General features: G+C 34.4%; 1 protein-coding gene across 8 annotated transcripts in view; it reads left to right on the forward strand.

The window, feature by feature from the left end:
- LOC127881363 (cyclin-dependent kinase 14-like) overlaps positions 1 to 17,019 on the forward strand; it is a 109,446-nt gene extending 92,427 nt beyond the window's left edge. Inside the window, exons 14-19 of one of the 8 annotated variants that reach the window (XM_052429143.1) lie at positions 72 to 135; positions 1,044 to 1,141; positions 3,916 to 4,006; positions 4,953 to 7,553; positions 7,728 to 15,181; positions 15,334 to 17,019. In XM_052429143.1, the coding sequence (XP_052285103.1) occupies positions 72 to 135; positions 1,044 to 1,141; positions 3,916 to 4,006; positions 4,953 to 5,068 (369 nt within the window). In that variant the 3' untranslated portion in view covers positions 5,069 to 7,553; positions 7,728 to 15,181; positions 15,334 to 17,019. Of the gene's footprint in view, positions 1 to 71; positions 136 to 1,043; positions 1,142 to 3,915; positions 4,007 to 4,952; positions 7,554 to 7,654 lie in introns of all 8 variants that reach the window. The other 7 variants (XM_052429141.1, XM_052429140.1, XM_052429144.1 and 4 more) reach the window with 7 other exon arrangements.
- Positions 17,020 to 19,540: the final 2,521 nt, after the last annotated feature.

Here is a 19,540-nt window from a genome sequence, read left to right on the forward strand (position 1 = left end):
TTTGTTTGGTATTGTTTTTATTGGTTATACATTAATGTTTAACATTTCCAAATTTTAATTCTTATATTTAGATTCTTGGAACTCCTACAGAGTCAACTTGGGAAGGCGTGACAAAACTGCCACAGTATGACAAAAGTAAGCACTTGCTAATAATTGATTTAAACACAGTGGTTTTAAATGGGCCTTGCTCTGTGGAAAGGGTTTTAATTTAATGCATGTGCCTAAATTGTCGTCCCAGATTAGCCTGTGGAGTCCACACAGACTAATCAGGGATGACACTTTACGCTTTTTATTATGATATTTTTCGTTTCAAGAAAGTATCTTCTTAGAGAAAATCAAGTTTAGACGGAACGTGTTGTCCCTGATTAGCCTGTTTGGACTGCACAGGTTAATCTAGGACGACACCAAATGTACATGCATTTAACCCTCTTTTCACAGAGCGTGATCCATATGTATTTTGTTGAAACTGAGACTGAGCTGTTTTCTTGGTCAGGTGATGCTTTTACAGTTTAAATAAAGATCATGATTATGATTGCTGATGTTATATTGTTACTTATAACAAATATAATTACTCATGTTATCAGCAATGTGAAATGATTTTGAAGTATTAAATAGTTATTATTTATAAATTAACCCTTACAGTGCGGGAACCGAGTTGTGAAGGCCTTTGCAAACAGTTTGGATCCAGATGAGACGCCACAGAACGTGGCGTCTCATCTGGATCCAAACTGTTTGCTATTGTGATAGTATTCTTTGAAAAAAAATCGAAGAAAATGCTAATTTAAGAAATTCAGCAGACGACATTTTAGCAGACGACAAATTTCCCAGCATGCAAAGGGTTAAAAGCTTGCTCAGACTCAGTTATAGCAAATTACTCATGTTGTCAACAATGTGAAATGATATAATAAAAGAATTGACTGAAATTGTCTGAAAATCTGCTGGTCCAATTGTAAATTTTCCAGTGAAGAGCCAGACAGGCAATTTTGTAAAAACTGCTTAGACTTCTGATGGTTTATTTCAGAGAAGTGTGTTGATTATTTCAGAGAAGTTTGTTGTGTACACGTACCAGGGTGTTACCATGGTTATCCCTAAGCTTGCCTACATACCTCATGCTGAAAGTCTTGTCAATCTATTCCTACAGGTAACATTAATTGATTATTTACTGTTACAACAGTTTATTGTGGCTTCGGCATAACAGGACATTTCAATGTAGGTTTTGGATCGGTTCTGGGGCCCAGCAATGTAAATGTTTGTTATTTAAATATCTGTTAATTCTTTTTGTAAATCTACCAAGTAAGTATAATTACAGACATATTTCAACAAAAAAAAATTAAAGGTAAAAATACATACCCATAGCCAGGGGGGGGGGGGGGTGCATAGGGTGCATTCGCACCCAATGTTTTTTGACAAGTAAAAAAATGTGTACTCTAAGTTGCACCCAACTTAATTCGACGCAAAAACGGTTATTTATTTTTTCCCTGAATCCAGTGAGTCTTCATATTTAAGTGTTACAATAATGTTGAATTCAATAGGCTACCAACAGGTCACTATATAACATCGCTGTCGTTCTAAAACCTCGTAGCTACAAAATGCCAACTTTTCAGGAGAGAGAAAAAACCGTCTCATTTTTTTATAACGATGTTTTAGAAATTGAAATTCTGTAAAAATACCAAACAAATGAAGCTGAAAAAATACGGTATAAGCCGTAGACGCGTAAGTCATACTGATAAGTCATACTGACAGTCAAACATGGTAGCTACATCATTTTGTCACCACAGTTTTGTCATTTTTATGAGGTACGACAATTCGTCCTGATAGGAAACCTCGTAGTTGCAAATAAAAAAAATTATAAAAACGTTTTTGTCAAATTTGTCCAAACGAAACGACGTACCTATAGGTGAAATGGCGTCGCTACGACTTTTCGCCTGTAAAAAAAGCCAACAATCATTCTACAATATTTCGTCACGTGGCTTTTTCAAGAGCTCTGATTGGCGTAGAGCTACGAGATATAGCACAAAACACGCGCCAGACTTTATATATTCGGAAAAGACGAAAAAAATATTTTGAAAATTTTGGAGCTACGAGGTATGAGAACGACAGCGACAATAATATAATTAAATTTCTCTATGAAGTCAGTTCCAAGATAGACCTTGATTTTTATTTACAATTTTTAACCACAGAATTGCTGAAATCAATAGAAGTTTTGACAGCAATATGTGAGAAGATCTATGCTGTTATAATGACTTTAAACCGTTATAACATTTGATCAGGTGGACGTTAATGTTTAATGTTCATTAATTGTGACAGATCTTGAACATAATGGGCAAATACCCCCTTTTTTCCAATGTCCTGGTATAATCTGTTAAGGACTTTGAGACCAAAGGGCCAGTAGTTTGTGGTTATTGGGTCTTTATGAAGCCTTAAGTTTTATATGTTTCTGAAATTCGTTTAGAAAACAGATAACTAATTTGTTAAAAATAGTTGACAAAAGTAAGCATAACCAGTTATACCATTTTGTTATACCATTTTGTTTCTGTTTAGTAATTAGGGTGCAGAATAAGCTTGGTTTTCAGGTATTTACACACGGGCTGGACAGAATGTAAACACACCGTTCAGAACTTTATTTTTACAAATATGTCACATTATTGAAATACATTTGCAAAAATCTTTAGTGCATAAAAGACAGTTTTTCTTGTAGTTTGTGCTGATCCTTGAGAATACGTCTGAACTTGGTGATAAAAATTCAATTTGCATGAAGGATATTTGTGCAGTATAAATGAATTTTTTGAAAAAAGAACACTTGCTTATTATTACTAATTCTGATGTATTTCACATTGACATATGTATATCACATTGACATATGTATATCACATTGACATACGCAGCTTAAAAATCTTTCTTTTATGCACTAGTTGAAATTTTTAAGAAAAATTGTTTTATGAAGTTATTTGGAAAAAAGCAGCACCTACCGGTGTGTTGACTTCCATTAACAAAGTCACGTGATCCTGCACCCTGGTATTGATGCAAATTAGAGATGACCCAGTTTTGTTAAACAGTGTTTGTTGTAGAATACACAATGAGCACATTTAGAGCAATGCTAGGCCTCTGGTACTATCCATAGAAGAAGACAAACAATTGTTTTGAAAAAGTCACATATTTCCCTTTAATTTGCTTGACTTATGAATGGTAAAATGTTGGAATGGTAAAATACACTAATTTTATCAAGAATCCAATAAATAATGATATTTTATATCGTTCTTATTGTTGATTTTACATTCTATAAATGTGTTGTTGCATATGTATACAAAGTGTGTGCGCGAATACTAATGTCGGGTTAAACACCGTATAATATAATGTATTTCCGTGATTGGTCGATAAAGGTGGTAAATGAAAAACGGTAATGGGAAATACATGTATGTTATATCATATATATGTCAATCAGTCACTGAGCATGGTCAATGAAAGGGAAATTTTATATAAAAATGCTCTATAACTTCAGTCTCTAAATACAGATAAAAGTCACCAGAAGGCAGTGTTTTACGTTTCATTTTCAAAATGTTTCTAGGGGGAGGACCTTCAAACACCTGATTGTAGGGAGGGAACCCCTCCCGCACCTACCACCTTCGCCACTTCGTTGCTCAATAACATTCGTTGATGGAAAATTTGCATCCCCCTTTTCAAAACCCTGGCTACAGGCCTGATTTAAGTTCCAGTTATAAAATGTAACATAAAGTCCACATTTTATGATGACTTAATTACATTGAAAAAAAATACAGGCAACACAAAATTAAACTGGCAAACACATATATTGTGCAACTTGTCTGCAAATGCATACATTTTGCCTCGTTACATTTTAGAACTGTCTACTGAGTGAGTCATAGGCTTGAGGGTTTCAATGTGTTTTTATTCTTGCAGATGGACTCTAGGAAAAGAATCTCATCCCTTCAAGCCATGAAGCACCAGTATTTTTGTGATCTGCCCCCAAAAATTCATGAACTACCTGATGGTAAGTGATTAATTTGTTGTTCCTACCAAATTACATGAACTACTGATGGTAAGTAATTTCAGTTATCTGCAATCGCAAACTTGTGTGACATTCTTCTACACTCTTTAACATACAAATTCAAACTTGCATGTTTTTTTCTTATGATTTGATGTATTTCATAAGTGAATTGTACCATGCTAACATACACATAACAGAACTCATACCCCTTTTTCAACAAAGAATTGCTGTTACAGTGACGTGGCTATAACAACTTTGTCCGAGGAAGTACTCAGTGCTCCAGCTAGGATTTGAAAAGGGCAAGGGGGCTTTTTTGTCAAAAGGGCACTTTCCACGCGCAGTATTTTGTGAGAAGGGCACTTTCGACGCGCAGTATTTTGTGAAAAGGGCACGTTCGAGCGCGCGGGTGTTTCTGGAATGCTTTCTATTGCATGTTCATTTATATGTTATAAATAATTGTATTAATCCCATTATTATTAAACCATTCAAATATAATGTCTACAATGAGGATTAAACTAATTACAATGTAATAAGAGATTTATGAATTATCATATGTAAAAAAAAAAATTTTTTTTTTTGAGGGGGGGGGGGGGGGGCAGGGCGGAGGTTCGGGGGGGGCAGGGCGGAGGTTCGGGAGGGCAGGGCGAGGCGCCCTTCGATTTAGGCTTAGCTGGAGCACTGAGTACTTCTATACTTGTCATTGTACAGCATTCAGTCTGTCAGTCTGTTAATTTTTCTGTCTTTCCGTCCACCCCAATCTTCATATACAAAAATTCTATGTTTACAAAAATAAGTGCAAATTATAATCTGGATTTTACAACAAATAATACAGTACTTAAAGCGACGTTTTCACAGTTTGGCAGACTGCACAGGCTAATATGGAATGACACTATGCAACCATTTAAGCACAGTTTTCCCAGAAATAGACTCACTTGCTCTTCTGTTGTAGCCTCATCCATTTTCAACATTCCTGGACTAAGCCTGTATCCAGAACTGGATGAGATTCAGCCATCATCCGGGAAACCCACCCGTCGCTCACGGATACGGACAACTTTGAAAGTATGACGTGTCTGTGAAGGTTAAATGACTCTCAAAGTTTGGTATACATACCACAGAAGGCAGTGCATGTGTCAAACTTTACCCACTTTCCAATACCGATACGGACTACATTGAAAGTATGACATGTCTACCAAGGTACCATGACACTCTTAAAGTCTAACATGTCTTAAGTCAGTTTGGGATACATACCACTCTGAAAGTCTGTAAAGGCTTATTAAGTTTGGGCACCAAACATTCTGACAAACTATAATGAAAGTCTGAGAATTTGGTTTCCAGAGTGAAACACCAGCCAAAACAAAATCAAGTCAGACATGTCTGTGTAGTGTAAGATTTCGAGACATGGTTACTAAATAGTGACTTTGAAAGTTTGAATTTAACTGCCAAAATGTGACAGACTTATTTTCAGGCATGTTATGGTTCACTGTTGTCATTAGAAAGATGAATGCATACAAAAAAAGTATGAAAATACATTCATACAATATTATAACCACTTGAAATTGCTCCGCCATTGGAATTGATGCCACCCACTAATAAGTTGTATGCTATTTAACAGAATTACCAGAGCTGACCGTGGATTATTCATCACACAACAAACTTTTTAATTTAGTGTTAGAAATCCAGTGTAATATGTGAAAACATCTGCAGTACATTGAGTTAGCAATAATCTGTTGATTCGCCTATCTAGTCTCACCTTGATTTTCAGTGTTAAAAAAAGAACCTAAGTTGGTAACCTAGGGAAACTATATTTTTTCTCTGTTTGTAATTTTAATCAAATCATCATGCAATCATGGCATATTTTTTGCATTTTTCATTTGAATATTATGACCTTATAAATCACAATATTTATACACATGTTATGGTCCATTTACATGTACATAGCTTCTTGGTGTTTATGATATGCACAGCAAATGAAAGTGTTTCAAAAAAGTTTGTTTGCATTTGTGAATTATTGTCCCCTACCGTTGAGGCCGGAGGGGACTTCTGGTTTGCGCTCTTTGTGTCCGTGAGTCAGTCAGTCAGTCAGTCAGTCAGTCAGTCAGTCAGTCAGTCAGTCAGTCAGTCAGTCAGTCAGTCAGTCAGTCAGTCTGTCACACTTTTCTGCATCCTAACTTTTAAAGTTCTTCATATTTTATCATGAAACTTGAAACATGGATAGATGGCAATATGGAGACTATGCACGTCATTTCATTTAGTTCCTATGTCAAAAGTTCTGGTTGCTATGGCAAGAAATATATTTTTTTTAATCTGACAATGGTGGAGTTTCACTGGTAGGGGACCATATTGCGTGACAATAGTCTTGTTTTTGCCCTAATTCTTTTTTGTGCCACAAAAGGAAACTGTGCTATTTTTAAAGAAACCATCAAAATATTTAAATGGTTAGATTTACCTTCAATACATCATATACTTTATGCCCATTGCAATCAGGTTCAAAATCAGACATCGTTCAATACCAGAAAATTTTAATTACAAGCATTTTTTTATAATCAGAAAACAAGTTTATGACCAGACTCAGCTCAGTAACAGACAATGTTCAAAACAAGACATAGCTCAGTCACAGACTTAGTATAAAACCAGACATAGCTCAGTCACAAACAAGGTTCAAAACCAGACATAGCTCAGTCACAGACACAGTTCAAAACCAGACATAGCTCAGTCACAGACACATTTCAAAACCAGACATAGCTCAGTCACAGACACAGTTCAAAACCAGACACAGCTCAGTCACAGACACTGTTCAAAACCAGACATAAGTCAGTCACAGACACAGTTTAAAACCAGACAAAGCTCAGTCACAGACACAGTTTAAAACCAGACATAGCTAAGTCACAGACATAGTTTAAAACCAGACATAGCTCAGTCAAAGACACAGTATAAAACCAGATATAGCTCAGTCAAAGACACAGTTCAAAACCAGACATGGGTCATTCACAGACACAGTTAAAAACCAGACATAGCTCAGTCACAGACACAGTTCAAAACTAGACATAGCTCAGTCACAGACACAGTTCAAAACCAGACATAGCTCAATCACAGACACAGTTCAAAACAAGACATAGGTCAGTCACATGCATAGTTAAAAACCAGACATAGCTCAGTCACAGACACAGTTAAAAACCAGACCTAGCTCAGTAAAACACACAGTTCAAAGACAGACATAGCTCAGTCACAAACAAGGTACAAAACAAGACACAGGTCAAAGCCAGACATAGCTTAGTCACACACAGTTCAAAACCAGACATAGATCAGTCACAGACACAGTTCAAAACCAGACATAGCTCAGTCACAGACACAGTTCAAAACCAAACATAGGTCAGTCACAGACACAGTTCAAAACCAGACATAGCTCAGTCACAGACACAAAACCAGACATAGCTCAGTAACACACACAATTCAAAATCATACATAGGTCAGTCACAGACACAGTTCAAAACCAGACCTAGCTCAGTAACACACACAGTTCAAAAACAGACATAGCTGAGTCACAAACAAGGTACAAAACAAGACACAGTTCAAAACCAGACATAGCTCAGTCACACACAGTTCAAAACCAGACATAGCTCAGTCACAGACATAGTTTAAAACCAAACATAGTTCAGTCAAATACACAGTCCTAGTTCAGTAACACACACAGTTCAAAAACAGACATAGCTCAGTCACAAACAAGGTTCAAAACAAGACACAGTTCAAAACCAGACATAGCTCAGTCACACACAGTTTAAAACCAGACATAGGTCAGTCACAGACACAGTTCAAAACCAGACATAGCTCAGGTACAGACATAGTCTAAAACCAGGCATCGTTCAGTCGAATACACAGTAAAAAATAAGACATAGCTCAGTCACCAACACAGTTCAAAACCAGACATAGCTCAGTTACAGAGATAGTTCAAATCCAGACATAACTGAGTCACATACACAGTTCAAAATCAGACATAGGTCAGTCACAGACACAGTATAAAACCAGACATGGCTCAGTAACACACACAGTTCAAAAACAAAAAACGGAGACAAGACATTCCTGAAACACACGTAATATTTGTAATGAATTGTGCACTTTCTGTCCTGTGGCAAGTCCAATGATACAAATGTTTTTGTAAAATGAAATGTTCATGGGTTTTCATTTGAATTGTTTGTAAATCTATGTTTGTTAAGTCAAGCCTCTGGTGTTGAATTCCACTCTTGACTCAGGATTTATATTTCAGAAATCGTAGAACCTTGTGTCTGTCCTTTATGTAACTAAGAGGCATTTTTACATTTGTTATTTTAAGACCATTTTCTTGATTTGGTTTATGTCCTTCAATATTGTGTTTTTACCTATATTTAAATATACTTACAAGTATGTGGTACAATAAAATTGTACAATACTTAGATCATAATTACATGTAATTCATGAAGACTTTTGGATGTACTTTATTTTTTGTTTGTTACGACAAAGTTGGAACATTGAATATTTGCATATTGATTGTTAGTTTTATGAATGTAAATGATTTAACTTGACCATAGACAAAATGTTATGTAACATGTACATTAAAGTGATTTTTATGAAAGAGACTTCGTTAGGTGTATGCAGTGAACAGTTTACTTTTGTACATGCCTTTCCAAAAGGAGTGATTTAAATTAAAGGGACTTGTTCACAGACTGGGACTTTTTTGAAATGTGTCTGAAAATGCAGTATATTTCTAGATTTTAACCCATTAATGCCTAGTGTCTAGAAAGAAGGCCTTGGCAAACAGTGTAGACCCAGATGAGACGCCGCATCATGCTGTTTGCTTAAAGGAATTTCTGTAAGAAATATTCTAAATATAGAAATAAATATACCAGACATCCCTAATTTTGGAAATAAATTGATCCAATTTAGAAGGATGGGAGAGTCCACTAGGCATAAATGGGTTAAACTCGCTAGATTTCAACCACAGAGCTTTAGAGCTCCATAATAATTACAAAAATAAAATATATGAAAGAAAGACAGGAATGTCTGACCATAGCGTCACTTTAATCGGTTTCTTTTGAATTAAAAAGCTTTCTTCTAAACCATAATGCCATCTGGAGTAGTACACAACTTTTATATTTGATCAAAGGATCCAAGTGTTGTGACAAAATTTAAAGAAAAAACAACAACAAACATATCATTTGTAAAATCATTATGTGTTTTTAAGGGTGTATCATTTGATAACTTTTAAGTAATTATATTTCATCAATCGAACTGTATTTTCAGTGTGGGTCTACATTTTTATTGTGTTATATCTTTCTCTGAATTACCATGTTCTCTTATTTCAAATTCTGTAACTATGTTACTTTTTTTTTCTCGAAAAATTGTCATTTTTACAGTCTTTGAATGAGTTTGTTTAAGAAATTTTAAGTTTTTTACAAATTTGAATTATTGTACTGCCAGTAAGAAATGTTAGAATGTCTTTAACCAAATTTGCATTTAGACTGCAACTCAAAATAAAGAAAGACTATGACCTCACCTTGTAAACATGTAGTTGTTAACTTAGTTGGTAAGAATTATGTTTGCATTTTATTTGAACTTGTTACCGAAGCATTTATTTTAAAATTTACTAGTCCTTGTAGTTTTGCAGGTACATTATTATCCGTGTCATTAAAGATTTTTAGTCATCAATAGAAAGAAATGCATCAAATGAAAACAAAAGGATTCCATGTGTTGTGTATTTTCATTTTTGCAATGTCATTTTTGTTCTTTTATCTGTTTTATATTACTATGTTTAGTGCTTCTTTTTCTCTGTTTTTATTGGATTGTTGAAATCTAAATTTTATGGAAGAAAAGTGCATGTAGATTCTTATTCACTATACAATGTCTAATAAAAAAGACAACAAAACGACAACAAAAACATATTTTAAAAATCCACTTCTTTTTGTGTGTTTGGTATTAGTGTCAATCTTGGAAATAATAGGTTGTTGACATAATTACTTACAATCCATATCTCTTTTTGTGTTTTGCATCTAAATTGTGCTTAAATGAATACAAGTGCTACTAAATAATGTTGAACAGTATTGCCACTTGCTGGTTATTATTTCTATATTTTTGGATTTATTTTGCCTTTTCTCATTTTTTAGCTCACCTGTCACGAAGTGACATGGTGAGCTTATGTGACCGTGTGATGTCCGGTGTCCGTTGTGCGTGCGTGTGTCCGTCAACAATTTGTTTGTGTAGACAGTAGAGGTCACAGTTTTAATCCGATCTTTATGAAATTTGGTCAGAATGTTTATCTTGATAAAATCTTCATTGGGATTGTATTTGGGTCATCTGGGGTCAAAAACTAGGTCACTAGGTCAAAAAAACTAGGTCACTAGGTCAAATAATAGAAAAACCTTGTGTAGATAATAGAGGTCACAGATTTCATCCAATCTTTTTTGAAATTGAGTCAGAATGTTTATCTTGATGAAATCTGGGTTGGGATTGTATTTGGGTCATCTGGGGTCAAAAACTAGGTCACTAGGTCAAATAATAGAAAAACCTTGTGTAGTCAATAGAGGTCACAGTTTTCATCCAATCTTTATGAAATTTGGTCAGAATGTTTATCTTGATGAAGTCTGGGTTGGGATTGTATTTGGGTCATCTGGGATCAAAAACTAGGTCACTAGGTCAAATAATAGAAAAACCTTGTGTAGACAATAGAGGTCACAGTTTTCATCCAATCTTTATGAAATTTGGTCAGAATGTTTATCTTGATGAAATCTGGGTTGGGATTGTATTTGGGTCATCTGAGTTCAAAAACTAGGTCACTAGGTCAAATAATAAAAAAACCTTGTATGGACAATAGAGGTCACAATTTTCATCCAATCTTTAGGAAATTTAGTCAGAATGTTTGTCTTGTTACAATCTGGGTTGGTATCGAATTTGGGTCATCTAGGGTAAAAAACTAGGTCACTAGGTCAAAGTTAAAAAAACAACTTGTGTAAACAGTAGAGGTCACAGTTTTTATTCAAGCTTAATAAAGTTTGGCCAGAATGTTAATCTTGATGAAATCTGGGTTGGGATTGTATTTGGGTCATCTGGGGTCAAAAACTAGGTCACTAAATCATAGAAAAACCTTTTATAGACAATAGAGGTCATAGATTTCATCTGATCTTAATGAAATATGGTCAGAATGTTTGTCTTGATAATATCTGATTTTGGATTGTATATAGGTCATCTGGTGTCAAAAATTAGGTCACCTGGCCAATTCTAGTAAAACCTTGTGTAGATGAAAGAGGTCACAGTTTTCATCATGTCTTAATGAAATTTTGTCAGAATGTATTAATTGATGAAATCTGGCTTGGGATTGTATATGGGTCTGGGATTGTTTTCAGTTTCTCCTAAATGGATCTGAACAAGTATTGTTTCTTTTGTTGGAGGAAAATATTTTGCTTTTTTACAATGATTGCTTTTTCAGACCATACAGTAAATTATATATTGGGATTTCAAAACGAGCTGCGACTATGCATACTAAAATGTGTTGTTACAAAAACTGTTCTTGTTATTGACATTTTCCCAAAATATTTCCCTGTGGGTTATATGTGTTATTACAAAAGTATGTTATTGTGATTAAATAACAACAAAGTGGCTGATCATCATAGTTATTCCATTTGGTACAACACTTCACAGAGTGTTCTTCAGATTTTTAACCCCTTTTTTTTCTAAAAATTCTTAGGGGAGGCAATGACGATGAACCGTTTTGTTATTTCTTTTTTTTTAATGTTCAATAGACCAAATACATTTAGTTAAACTAATTTGAATTTTGCTCCATTTACCTAATTTGCTATACAATATAAATTATTTTGGCCACTTTATTACCATTTTGTTCAATGAATGTTGAATGTGTGTTAATGTAAAGGTTTATGTCCCTGTGTTTTGTTAGAAGGTCCCTTTGTTTTGTAGCAAGGTGCCTGTGTTTTGTAGCAAGGTGCCTATGTTTTGTAGCAAGGTGCCTGTGTTTTGTAGCAAGGTGCCTGTGTTTTGTTGCAAGGTGCCTGTGTTTTCCTACAAGGTCCCTGCAAATTACATGGATGTTCAGCATCTAAACAAGTTGATTATGGATACAAGGTTTGTTTGATATAATATATAAATATCATGAGGGGCATTAGGGGTATATAAAATTCTGTAGCCATATGAGAGTCTCATCAACAGAGGCAGGACTTATTACTATATCCCTCAACTAACAAGTATATTTATTTTATTACACTAAACATGAACTGAAGTATTAGTCAGGTTAATGTAAAGGTTAATGTATGTGCCTAAAGTGTCATCCCAGTTTAGCCTGTGCAGTCTGCAAATGCTAATTAGGGAAGACACTCTCCACCTAAACTAGATTTTTGCTTAGAATAGTCTTTCTTTAAACGAAAAATATCATAGAAGAAGAAATTGTCTTTCCAGATTAGCCTGGGAAGACAGCACAGGCTAATCTGGAACAACATTTTACGCACATGCATTAAACCCCCTTTTCACAGATCATGACTCAAATGCATGACCAGATTGGTGGAAGTCTGATTTATGACAGGTAATGACAGGTAAAACAGAAATGACATCACATTTTTTTTAAATAATCCAAAACATATGTATTATTACATATTGCCTAGTTTTTGATTCTATATTAACACTATGCAGTCTTTTCAAAACTGATTTTTGTTTGTCATACATGCCATTACAAGTATATTTATATGGCCACATCTATGGTATCTTCAAAAGGACAATCTCTGGCAGTCTACTTGTTTCCTTTTATGGCATTTATGCTGTATGTCAAATTTTATGGTATTCATGTTTTATTTCAAATGTTTTTTTTTCATCTAAGGTAAATATCTTTGAGTTTACACATGTTTACCTTGTTCTTTTTATACGCCCGTTTTTTAAAAAGGGACGTACTATAGTTTCACCCTTGGCGGCATCCACAGCAGTGTCCGCTCTCTAATTCAAATAGTTTTCATCCGATCTTCACCAAACTTGGTCAGAAGTTGTGTCTAGACAAAATCTAGGTCAAGCATGAATATGGGTCATGCCGGGTCAAAAACGAGGTCACGAGGTCACATGGTGCATTTCAAGCATTAAGCATGGTGTCCGCTCTCTAATTGAAGTAGTTTTCATCTGATCTTCGCCAAATATAGTCAGATGTTACATCTAAATGATATCTAGGTCAAGTTCAAATATGGGTCATGCCGGGTCAATAACTAGGTCTTGAGGTCACTTAGTGCATTTCAAGCATTGAGCATGGTGTCCAAAACTTTTGAAAGGGCGTATCTTGTGACAGTTTGGCTCTCTTGTTTTAAATAGATTAATCTCTGTAGAATTATTTGAATAATTATGTGCCTATAGCAGCCTGATAATTGTATTGAAAACAGATTAAATAAATCGAAAAACCATGATAGAATATGTAAAATTCAACAGACATTGTAGTGATATTTTACTTTATGATTAATTAATAGTTTTACTTTATCTGCAATAGATTATGAACAAAGCAGAGGGGGTATATTGTTTTGCACATGTCGGTCCGTCCGTTTGTCCATCCGTCCACCAGATGGTTTCCGGATGATAACGCGAGAATGCTTACGCCTAGGTTCATGAAACTTCATAGGTACATTGATAATAACTGGCAGATGACCTCTATTGATTTTCAGGTCACTAGGTCAAAGGTCAAGGTCACAGTGACTCGAAATAGTAAAATGGTTTCCGGATGATAACTCAACAATACTTACGCCTAGGATCATGAAACTTCATAGCTACATTGATCATGACTGGCAGATGACCCCTATTTTATTTCAGGTCACTAGGTCAAAGGTCAAGACCACAGTGACTTGAAACAGTAAAATGGTTTCTGGATGATAACTCAAGAATGCTTATGCCTAGGATCATGAATCTTCATAGGGACATTGATCATGACTGGTAGATGACCCCTATTGATTTTCAGGTCACTAGGTCAAAGATCAAGGTCACAGTGACTCGAAAAAGTAAAATGGTTTTCGGATGATAATTCAAGGATGCTTACGCCTAGGATCATGAAACTTCATAGGTACATTGATCATGACTGGCAGATGACCCCTATTGATTTTCAGGTCACTAGGTCAAAGGTCAAGGTAACAGTGACAAAAAAACGTAATCACACAATGGCTGCCACTACAACTGACAGCCCATATGGGGGGCATGCATGTTTTACAAACTGCCCTTGTTATTAAATAGTTCTATTTAATATACATCCTCCTATCAGACATTGAACAAACAATGTGATTGTTACAATCCAATTCATGGTCTTTAACCCTTTACCACTTAGATACGTATTTAAGCCTTTACCACTTAGATACATATTTAACCCTTTACCACTTGGATATGTATTTAATCCTTTACCACTTAGATACATATTTAACCCTTTACCACTTAGATACGTATTTTACCCTTACCACTTAGATATGTATTGTTAAAAATAGACACTGGTTTGTAATTCTTTTTCAACAGCTTTCAATGACAATTTAAACTTTGACATGACTCTTATTGTATTGAAAAGTATGCCCAATCATTCATTCCAATCTTAAACTGCATGGGACCCTTGTATGACAGTATAAAGTTTAAAATAAATTAAACGTTTAAAATAAATTGAACTAAAATTCACTAGCTTCAATTTATTTTATTGGTTTATGCACAATATGTGTTTGTAGAGTAGGTATATGATTTGTGTTTGGAGTTAAGAGTTTAAATTAAAACTTATCTTTACTGTTCTGTATCAAAATCTCATATTTCTAATGGGCTTTCATTTTTTACCATGTCCAATTTATTTCTTCAATAAATGTTCTTAGTGTATGTGTCCATTTGTTTGTGCATTTGATTGTTTATGTGAAATATCTTTATAGAACAAGATTGTGTTTACACTTTACCACTAAGAAACATATTTTTACGCATTTGTTGTCCGTTTGAAAGTTAAATTTAATTACTGATGAGCAGCAAACAGGATAAAACCTGAACAGACTGCGAGTTACTCGAGTGGTGAAAGGTCAAGGTCATCCTTCAAGGTCAGAGGTCAAATATATGTGGCCAAAATCGCTCATTTTATGAATACTTTTGCAATATTGAAGATAGCAACTTAATATTTGGCATGCATGTGTATCTCATGGAGCTGCACATTTTGAGTGGTGAAAGGTCAAGGTCAAGGTCATCCTTCAAGGTCAGAGGTCAAATATATGTGGCCCAAATCGCTTATTTTATAAATACTTTTGCAATATTGAAGATAGCATCTTGATATTTGGCATGCATGTGCATCTCATGGAGCTGCAAATTTTGAGTGGTGAAAGGTCAAGGTCATCCTTCAAGGTCAGAGGTCAAATATATGTGGCCCAAATTGCTTATTTTATGAATACTTTTGCAATATTGAAGATAGCAACTTGATATTTGGCATGCATGTGTATCTCATGGAGCTGTACATTTTGAGTGGTGAAATGTTAAGGTCAATGTCATCCTTCACAAGGTCAAGGTCATCCTACAAGGTCAAACATCATATAGTGGGACATTGTGTTTCACAAACACATCTTGTTCACTTTGCTTGTAAGTGGGAAAGGGTAAATACCTACAAGGTACATGTTTTTGAACCCTTTGTTTTACATTGATTTCAATTGGCACTCATGTGCTTGTTTTCATGTCACTTTGCTTTATTAAGTGTAATGTGACCTGAAGAATAATGCCGTTTTTAACCTCTTTTTCCAAAAATTCTGTCCCCATGTTCACTTTCTATCATTTTGGTGCATGGATGACAGGATGACTTTAATATATCTTTGATTTACTGATTAGAAGACAAAGCACTCTCACACTTCACAAATAAAGAACAAACAAATTTTATATGTGCCACCACTTTCATAGGGGAGGCGGAAAACGGGCGAGGCATGGTATGGTATTGCGCAAGAGGGGGTTAGAGGGTTAGGGTTTGGGTTAGTGTTAGGGGTCGGGTTAGGGTTAAGGTTAGCCTAAACCCAACCCTAACCCGACCCCTAACCCTTACCCTAACCCATTTTTGGGGTTATCACCCCTGACCATGCCTCGCCCGTTGTAGTTTTCCGCCTCCCCTTTCATAGGGATCAATTGACTAGGTTTCTAACAGAAATCCCTTTCCTGTTTCAACCCAATTTACCAATTCAATGCCCAAAATTTGATTGATTAAATTATTATATGTCACAAAAATGACAGATCTTTTTTTTTAATTGTATGTTAAATGAAGTAAATTTTGAGTCTGTTTATTTGTATTATGATTGTGCTAGATATGTAAGATAAGGCAAAACATTAAGTCTAACAGCAGGCTGTTGTTAATTTTAGTTAAAGAAAAACAGAAGTGTTGTGCATACATTATTAAGTATACAATTATTCTGATCCATCGATTTCTATTATGTATTTTTTGTTATGAGCATAATTGTAGTAATTGCACATATGTCAGTTTTTGAACACAGGACCCTGCACCATAGCAATCAAACTCTGTACCAGTGTTTTTGAATTTACATATACACACACTGCCTGTTTTTCTTGTTAATTGTAATGTGAATTCGCTCTATTGAGGACTAAAACTGTTTTATAACCAGCAGATTTGTAAATTGATAATGAAACCATTTTCCATATCCTTATTTTGAATTTGTATATACCCATTGTTAAAGCAGAAGAAAGAAAACAACAACTACTATTAAATTTAAATGTAAGCATGTCGGTTCTAAAGCATTTTGTCAGTTTAAGAAAAGAGCGCATGCCAACAAATACATTTAAAAGTAAGTTAAAAAAAGATACTGTAACATTGTATTTTTTTTAAGATTCTGTCAGTGTCCATTTTTGTAAAATAATGTTGATCAAGTATAATATGAGAACTATGTAAACAATTTTTCTCAGATTTTTATCTTGTAATATTTTTTTTTAAAGTTTTTGTTCAGCTTATTCATTGTGCATTGTATGTTCTGATTTTTGTGCAATTCATAAGAACATGGAATTAAAATTTATTTAAAATTCTTTAGACTTTGTTATTGTGTTGGAATACTGTATTGGAATATTGTCTTGTGTTTTTTTTTTCATAATTCCTAACTTTTTTAAAACTGCAAATTACATATGTGATATATTCATACAAAAAATAACCAGTATCTTGGTTAAACTATAAAACTTGCCAAATGAACACTTATTAACAATTACTGATATTGTCTTAGCGGTATATAGTCGCACAAGGGAAGTAATGCTGAATTTTCACATTGCAGCCGTGTAGCATTTACTTCCACTATTCATATAAAAGACATTGACATTTTCATGTACCACAACATACGTATCATTACGAAGAAAGGTTCATTTTGGTAGAAGAATATGGACCAACTTGAATGCATGATAGCACTGCAACGGTTAGGGTGTGTGCTGAGAAAATTAAGAGCAAATGGTTGTTATCTGGATTTCCACGATTAAAAAAAAAAAATCTTATCCCTGGAACAAAATGTGTGCATGGCTTTTAAATGTAAGTAACAATACCGTATTTTAATGTGCTCTTTATAAACAAATACAGTGTAGTTTTTTATAGAATACAAATGCCAGAAGCTCTGACAAGAACAAAAAAGTTACCAGAACGTTTCACACCTATACAACAATCATTAAATGTCGTATTTTTGTGTTGGGGACCTCCTTTAATTGAAAATTCCATAAAAGCGGAAATTGTTGTCCCTGATTTGCCTGTGCGGACTTCACATGTGTAATGAAAGTTATATCAAGGTGGAGGGATATTAGTTTTGGGATTGTCTGTTGGTTTGGTAGTCCGTTCGACCATAAGTCCTGCCCATCTGTCACAAGCTGTTCATGGCTATTTCTCAGAAACTGTATAAGATTTCAACATGAAACTTCAATGGTATATAAATATGTAAAAAAGTGCCATACCCAAGAACCATGACCCAAAACATTCTTGAATAAGATTAATTGTCCTTTGTTAGTTTTGTATGATGTAAATTTTTCAGAGCCATATCTTAGGTACTGTATAAGATTTCAAATTGAAACTGCATGGGTGTATAGCAATGAGACGTCCCATGCAAGGATATTTTGTTTTGTTGAGTTTGTATGATGTAACTGTTTAAGGCTATTTTTGTTGGTTGCTGAAAAGCAAGAATTGTGTACATGCAAAATTATTATCCCTAAATTAAAGAAGAGAAGTTGCATTGCACCTGTTTAATGGAAGGGTTAATCGATCTGTAAATTCTTTGTTTTCACACAATATGTAGACTATGCTTTGACCTACAATCATGCAAATCAGTATGATGATTATTTTAATACTCAGCCATATTTCAACCATGAAAATAAAATCAGTAATAATAATTCAGACAGTTCCGCTTCGTATATTAAATATATGTATATATATATATATATTATTGTTGTACAATGTTTTACTGTAGGGAAGAGCCATCATTAAAAAGTCATTTATTTATGTATATGTTCTTTTTGTTGTGGGATCAATGTTTTACATAAATCTCTTTCATTTTCTTTGTCTGCTGAACCGTCCATATTCCCTCTATCTCAGACTCCTGCATCAGAGCTGGACACTTATATATGGTTCTAATATGATGATACTTTGAATAGGTGCATATTGTCATGTCATTTTGCTGCATTGGTTTTAGACAGAGAAGTCTCCCTTTCATTAAATATGTTACATTTCTTATAAATGTTTTGTTTCTGTGCAAGATTGCTGGAACAAATGATACACCTTTAAAACCACTTTGTATGCACTATTGCTATCTATAGGGTAAAACTGTGCATATTGATAGGTTTAACAATATATTTTTTTCTGGCAGTTATTTCCATTTGATTTTAAAAGTTGCATTTTTAATGAATTTGTTTATTTAAGTGCAAAATCTTTAAACCACAGACCTTAAGGTGGCATTGGTCTTGACACTTTTACTATGGCCATTCTTCCCTAATTTTGATACATGTACATCAGTAGGAGAGTTGTGAGTTACTGTATAGAAGGTCTATATGCACTTCTTACTTGTTAACCAGGTTAGCTGAGAAATGTGTGAGTAGGTTAACAGTCCATGGTTATATGACTAAAATAATGATTAACAAAACATGTAAATGAACCCATTTTTGTAAGTATGTATACTGCATTCAAAATAAATATTTTGCTGTAACTGTATAATTTGTAGGGAATAAAATAATATGAAATAATTATTTATTTACCATATATCAATTGTAAGAGAAAGTTTACAAATTGAAGTTAATAAAGACATTTTTCTAACAATTAAGTTTACCCCTACACAAGCGGTATATTTACAATAGCAAACCCCCTGACAATAGGCCATTCATATTGAGCACACACGATTACTGCTAATATGTTCACACAATAAGCAAATGTCAATTGTTAAATGTATTTAAACATCTGACCGCTGCAAATAAGATCCTCAAATCCAATAATGTTCAATATGGACTCGGGATTATCTAGGATATTTTTATGCTGATTGTAGTATGTTATAGTTGCCGAAGCGTGTAAACCATTTGTAGTTCCCCCGA

The sequence above is a fragment of the Dreissena polymorpha genome, chromosome 5 (assembly GCF_020536995.1).
Source record: "Dreissena polymorpha isolate Duluth1 chromosome 5, UMN_Dpol_1.0, whole genome shotgun sequence".
In the NCBI taxonomy this organism is placed as follows: domain Eukaryota; kingdom Metazoa; phylum Mollusca; class Bivalvia; order Myida; family Dreissenidae; genus Dreissena; species Dreissena polymorpha.